This window comes from Haplochromis burtoni, unplaced genomic scaffold (genome assembly GCF_018398535.1).
Source record: "Haplochromis burtoni strain Fernald_Lab_line unplaced genomic scaffold, NCSU_Asbu1 Contig_1174, whole genome shotgun sequence".
Taxonomy (NCBI): Eukaryota; Metazoa; Chordata; class Actinopteri; order Cichliformes; family Cichlidae; genus Haplochromis; species Haplochromis burtoni.
Genome location: NW_024583535.1, coordinates 26,536 through 33,539, shown reverse-complemented (window position 1 = coordinate 33,539; position 7,004 = coordinate 26,536). Strand labels below are relative to the sequence as shown.

At 41.9% G+C, this 7,004-nt stretch overlaps 1 protein-coding gene across 1 annotated transcript; it reads right to left on the bottom strand.

Moving 5' to 3' along the window:
• Positions 1–296: 296 nt before the first annotated feature.
• LOC121813134 lies at positions 297–2,904 on the bottom strand. The gene is made up of 4 exons (XM_042216660.1): positions 2,822–2,904; positions 1,294–1,614; positions 1,100–1,196; positions 297–682 (listed from the first exon to the last, which is right to left on the bottom strand). Exons 1-3 carry the CDS (start codon positions 2,847–2,849, stop codon positions 1,102–1,104), a joined length of 444 nt encoding a protein of 147 aa, XP_042072594.1. The 5' UTR covers positions 2,850–2,904; the 3' UTR covers positions 297–682; positions 1,100–1,101.
• Between the last annotated feature and the right edge of the window lie 4,100 nt (positions 2,905–7,004).

Sequence of the window (7,004 nt, the reverse complement as noted above, 5' to 3'; positions counted from 1 at the left end):
GTCTGAGATGCATTTACACAAACACACACAAACACACACACACACAGGAAACTGTGAGGGGGAATGGGCCCCTTTGTTCCTCTGATACTCTCTGATGCTGGTCTGACTCACGTCTTCCACCAACAGGGTCTCTTTTAGCCCCGCCCTCCTCTCCTGCTCTCACCCTTAAACATCCTTAAACACTACTGATCTTCTGTTAATGGGTCTGCTGGGAGAACTGGATTTCTGTCCTGTTTGGGGTTCAGTAGGTGAACTGTTTCACAGCCGCAGACCAACAAATAATAATCACAGACAGGTTTAGATTGCATAAAATTTATTGCTGGATTGAAGAAGACAACATTTCTCCACCTGTGTACCTTCAGACAGGTGTGCACACTCCATATGAAAGTTGATGAGTTTAAAGCTCAGATCAGGGCACATTTCACAAACTCTGCACAAACTCACAGCATTCAGTGAGAAATGTTCTTTCAATCAGTCCAATAATATCACATAAGTTCATTTGCTAGTGTCATGGTCAGTAGCATATCAGCACCGTCAGTCAAACGTGGGAATGATTTGAACTGCGGAGTACAAACACATTTCTCCTTATTGGCTCCTTCATCTGGCCTCAGCAGGACTTTGGTGAGATGTGAGGGAGGCTGAGGTGATCTTTGGCCCAGAGGTTTGCAGACATCAGAGGTCACTGTGGGAACAAAAAGAAAATTGATTTCACAGAGAGATCTGTGCCACGCTCAGTCAGCTGTAACTGTAGGTTTGCTCCTTTTGCCTTTTTACACCACTGCACTGGGTTTAAAAAGAAGCCGTTAAAAAGTGCCGACTCGGCTTTGATTCGAATGTGAAGAACTGTGTCTGCACAGCAGCCCGGTGTCAGATTATTCTGGTTATCTGGATCATTTTTAACTGTGAGTCTTCAAAGTTTGCTCAAAGCTCCCTAATGAGAAACACTTCATATGTAACCGTCTTATAGACGTGCAGCTTCCTTTCATTCATTTCTGATGAAGTCGTTTCTTCCGTTTTCAGCTGCTTAAACCAGACTAAATATCCCTCTGAGCTTCATTATATGTGTCACAGCTCCAGCAGGTGACTTCCTCCTACTGACCTTCAGCTGCCGACCAGCACACAGCAGACAGCGGCAGCTACGACGAGCCCCCAGAGGCTCCCGGGGCCAGCAGCAGAGTTAAAGGGAGCTCCAGCCTCTGAAACAACAGAGCAGGAGGCAAAGTTAGCAGCTGGCACATCGAGGAGCGCACAAAGAGCCGTATGTGGCGTAACACAGCGGATTCTAACACTCACCCACAACAGTCACGTTATAATCAAACATGAGCTTTTTGTTTTCTTTTAACATCTCCCCTCTGTAAACGGAGCTCTTCCTGATGTTGGAAATAGTAAGGCAGCCAGACGACTGGTTAAGCTGGAGACGTCCAGCATATTCCTCTGGAGGCCCACTGATGTCTCTCTCATCACAGAAGAGAAGCATTTTGTTGGAGTCATACATCCAGAGGATATGCTCACCATTCAGCCCGCTGAGTCCCGTCTGTAGAGTGACCGAGCCTCCAGGCCTCACCGTCAGATTCTGGATTTCCTGATTCATTGCCTCTCCCAGAAAAGTGAGAACTGAAAGGAAAGAGCAAGGAGGAGATGATGGGGGGTCATAAATAAAGAGGAAACTAATTACTCGCATGGTGCAAACAGACTTCAGCGTTGGGTGTGACCGCCTGCAGCCTTGGTTTTAAAGACAGTTGAAAGTAGAGCGTGTTTGTGTTTGTGGAATTTTCCCACCACTGACTGTTGCAGCAGTCAGTGGTGGGAAAATGCTGAGGTTGGTTATTGCTGAGGTTTCCCTGCTGTGTTGTCTTCGTTTTGCTTGTTTTCTCTGCAGGTGATCAAGCAGACTTTCTGTCTTTTCTCTCTAAGTCCTCTTCTGCTCTATTTTTCTGCCCCTCGCCTTCTATTAACTCTCCTCCCAACCTCTCTTTCTCTTTCCTGTTTCTCGGCCCTGAATAAATAAATAAAAAAATAAAGGTTGAATAAAATATGACAATAAAGTGGACCAGTATAGCAAATGCAGCAATAGTCCACATGGGAAAATAAATCTGCTGGGCATCTTCTTGGGTTTAAGACAATAATTCTGGTTTTTCCAGACAGACAAAAGAAAAGAAAAAAAGGATGTGTTGGCCAGAACAGCCAGAAGCTCTAACTCTTTGTCTCTAAATCTCTGAGAGTTAGAGACAAAATTCACAGAAGAGCTTTTGTGGTTTTTGCTTGACAGCGAGGAAAGTCCCACTTGTGGCTCGTGCGCGGATGAAATACTCTTAACATGAATGTCGCACGTCGCACTTGATCCTTTGACATGATGCTCCCTCTTCACCACTCTATCACATCGTTCATCTAACATCCTCACCTTTCTGTAACATCAGTGTAACAGGAGGTTTCCCACATCAGTGCCCGGGTTAACAGCCAGGACCTGGTAGTTCGAGTCCTGTTGGAACTTTTGAATAGAACCTATTCTATTCTATTGTACATGTTGCATATCTTATTCATCTATCTCTCTTGCTGCATTGAGCATGTGTATGACAAAAGAACTTCCCTCGGGATAAATATTCTTATATACTTCTTATCTTATCTCCGTGTTGTGCGCATCGCTCTGCCCTTCTCCTCTCACTTATATCAGCATAAAGCGAGCAGGAGGATCAGACTGGAGCAATGTGCAAAGAGTAACAGGGGTCCCTGTGGAATCGCTTCATCTTTAATCAAACTAAACGACACAATAAGAAAGATGATCCTCTCATTAATACCGTAGAAAAATCAATAAAGTACTTACATGCGAGGGCTGCCACCCACATGGACATTCCCTGGCTGATCGCAGCTGAGTGTCTGCACACCGAGTGAGCTCTGAATGAAATGGCTGGCACATATGACAAAACATAATGAAGAGGTCGCGCCTCTTATCAGCGTGCAGGATTCAATGGATCCCACCTGGTGTCAGTGAGCTGATATTACAACAAATCGCTGATTAAGCGGAGCTCAAACCAAAAGAGCATCACTGCAACTTCTGTTACTGAGTGAAACTCTGCATTTAAGACGTTTTATAGAAGGGACCACATGTGATCGTTGTTTCCTCCAATTAAAGCAAAAGAAATGCGACAAACACACGAGCAAAGACTTTTATTATAATTTTTCCTCAAACTTCATGTGCTTTGTAACACGAGTAGTTGGAGCCACCTGGTGGATAAATAACGCAACTGCACTGTCAAGGTTCCACATCGCTGCACAGTGCATGCGACAGGAGGTGGGTGCGCGTGAACGACGTGAATCTCTGTATGCTTCATAGTAAAAACATTCCCTCGATGGTAATGTTTATGTATTTTCATTATAAGCACTGAAAATGCTTATAATGAAGCTGGACACCACCACCTTTCACTGCATGGTGTCCTCTGTATGATTGTGTGACCAATAAAGCTTGTTTCTTAAGTGCACCTGGAAGTTACAGCCATCTCGGTGGACAAACAGTAACTTAATTCTCGAGTGGAAATTTTGATTAGCATGCTAAGTTAATACAGTTAGTATGAGATTGTAACCGTTCTGACACAGATGTGGTCCCCAAACGTTTTTGCGCCACCGACCGGTTTATTTCACGGACCGGCCTTTGAGGTTTCGATAAATACAACAAAATAAAATGATACGACCGAGACAAAAACTGCGGTGTTTTGTAAATATAATGATAAACGTGAATTCGCTGTGTAATTGTGTAACTTTATTGGCAGCGTCCTCCTGAAATGCGCCAACAACGTTGAGAGTAAAAGACCCTCTCAACCCTGAAAACCATTCATTTCACACCCGAGCCTCAAGTCTCGCAGCCCGGCAGCAGACGCATTACGGACGCGGGGTTTGGGGCCGCTGCTCTAAAACACGGTTGATGATGACTGTGTGCCGTGTGTGTGTTTGTGTGTTTAGAAATAGAAATAGGCTTTATTTAATCCCACAATCAGGAAATTCACATGTTAGATCAGCGCAAGGGACAAGAAGAAAAACTGAATCAGAGATATATTCCACAAAAAAGAAAAATTGTGTATAAAAAAGCCAAACGACTATACTATGTAAAAATGGATATATACAGCAAAAAACACCAATATTTTCCTTTTTAGACATACATAAAGTCCAGTGGGGATGAGGCTTACTCTCGTTCTTCTTAATGTCTTTGGGGCAAAACATGATCACAAGACGGTGCATAACTGAAGACAGCTCTTTAACCAGGTCTTCCCATTAACACCTGACCTGTCCAGAGGTTCAGTCAATGAGCTCGTCAATAGCTTCAATGCTAACATGTTAAATGTAATGGACACTATCGCTCCCATTAAGGTGAAGGTTATCTCTGGAAGGAAGACGTCTCCATGGAGAAACTCCACACTGGTGAAAAATGAAAAAAGAGAGTGTAGGAAAAAATGAAAAAAGAGAGTGTAGGAAAGCCAGAGCAGAGCAGACAGACGGAAAGCTGAGCGCAGATGGAGAAAAACAAACCTCCAGGTTCATTATGACATCTATAAAGAGAAACTTCACAATTATAATTTACAGCTGAGGAGTGCAAGGAGGTCCTACTTCTCTGACATCATCACTAAAAACAGCCATAATGCTCGGGTCTTATTTTCTACAGTTGACAGGCTAACAAACCCTCCTGTGTCAGTGGCAGCTGAACTTCAACCATGGCCTGCAATGACTTTGCCAAATTCTTCACAGACAAAATCCAAAAGATTAGACAAGCATTTGGTACATCAACAGCAGATCCAGAATATGTACTGTGTCCACCGAAAAACGGTTTAAACACCTTAAAACAGTTTCACCCTATTACAGTTTTTTACAGACGCTAGGACACATTTCTCAATACTTAGGTCACGTTTGCAAAACTCCTCACACAGTGAGCACAACAGAAGTCTATGTGGGCTAAACTGAGGACCAGTTATCATTGTTTTGGCACAAAATGCATCCAATGACTACATCTCTCAAATTTCATGAATTATCTTCTCACTCAGACACAACAACTGCCAAAAACCTTTGTATGTACAGGACATTTTGCATGTGCTTACATACTGTTTTCAAAACTGTTAAACTTATGGCCAAAACAATAACACAATGCAAAACTTAAAAAGAGCAAAATGCAACAGCAATATTTTATTGAAACATATTTTAAATCTAAAAATGCAGTTTAACCAGCCACAGCTGATTCTCATTGTAGATGAACATCTGCACAGGTGTTGCTCCTTCCATTTTTCAACTCCTTCAATTCTGGCAGCCAGAAGATTCTTTCCTAGGTGTGTTGCCCTCGATGACATGAGATGTGATGTGGATGAGAACCTGTGGCCAAATGGAGGAGACCGAGTAGATTAGCATTACTATTGTATGTGTATCAGTGGATGGTGTGTATACAGATTCTTGTATTTTGGGATTACTTAGTGCAAAGAAATAAAAATACAGAAACAAATATTAACGAATTCTGCATGATGTCTGATTCATTCCAGTAACATATATTGAAATTATAAACAGAGATGTGTCCTTGTTCTACACAAGGAAACGCTGTAATGCTACATGTTGTTAGTGTTGTTTAGGTCATTGTTTTGTGGGTGACAAAGTGTGTTTGTCGGCTGTCAACCTTTGCTAGTGTTCTGGAAGAATGAGTTTATTTGAGACCTGAATGAAGTGTTTTGGTAGTTGTAGTGCATTTTGAATGTGAAATGAACTGCTTTGCCAAGCTGACGGTCAGTTAGGAGGATTGTGTGAAGAGTTTTGCAAAAAGTGACCTAAGTATTGGGAAATGTGTCCTAGCGTCTGTAAAAAACTGTAACAGCAAAGACCTGGAGGACATCATAGGTCAACTGAACTCCTCCTCCTGCTGTTTCAAAGACTTTGGAGTCAGACCTGTTACAGATCATCAACTTTTCTTTAATGTCAGGTGTTTCCAGAACCTCTAAAACAAAATAAATAAACTTGCCTTGTAATCTAAAGAACTGTGCTAGTGTGGATGCTGAAACAGTCGTGTGATACCAAACACCAGAAACCAGAAACCAGAGATTTGTTGCCTGACCACAGCTGAGTCACCCTTTTATTGTACTCGGTGTAAAACACTCCTTTTTCTTCTTGAAGTTCACTTAATTGACCGAAGAGCAAAAGCCTGGCAGAACATGATCACGCTTCCTGGCACTTCCTGGCTTCCTAAACTTGTCCTGCAAAGGGCAGCAAAAGATTTTAAAAAGGAATGAAACATGAATTTAAATCCTCCTTTTTAAAAAGTTATCCATAGAAAAAGTGAAGACTTGTTTAAAAAGTGCCAAAGCTCTGTAAGTAAAGATAATGAGCTATATTGAAATGAATTTAGGGTTTGCATTAGCTCTGTTTGTTTCTGTATTGTACTTGACTTTTAGAAACTTCACAAATATAAAATATCGAGCCCTTAACTGCCTGTAGCAAGAAACGAACATCTTCTTAGTGGAAATACAGAAGCAGTTCTGTGAGCATACACATCAGCACTGTGGGAGGCTGCAGCAGTCTGCAGCATCATCAGCATTAGAAATGCGTTTAAACCCAAACTATCTGATGGCCCGTCTGTGGTAAACAGGTTGAACTGCGACAGTGGCCGTCGTGGAAGTGGGAGTATTCCTGGGCAGATTTAGTAATGTGCTAGAAACTTTGATGCAGGTGTACAGTGTAGATGCGAAGAGTTGCAAAGCTGTTGCAATCTGTCTTTGAGGACAACACGTCAAAAACAATCTTCTCACTTGTCTTCCTCTGTAAGCCATCTTTTTTGTTTCAGCCAATCATGTTACAGACTTGATATCAGGTAATTTAATTACTTGCTAGAAAATCTTCCAGCTGAATCCTTTTGAACTTTCACCTGTTCCAACTTTTTTTTGAAATGTAGCAGAAATCAAATTTGAAATGAGCCCATTTAGTGGATGAAGTTGTATAATTTCTCAGTTTTAACATGTTGTGCTATTTATGTTCTGTTGTATAAG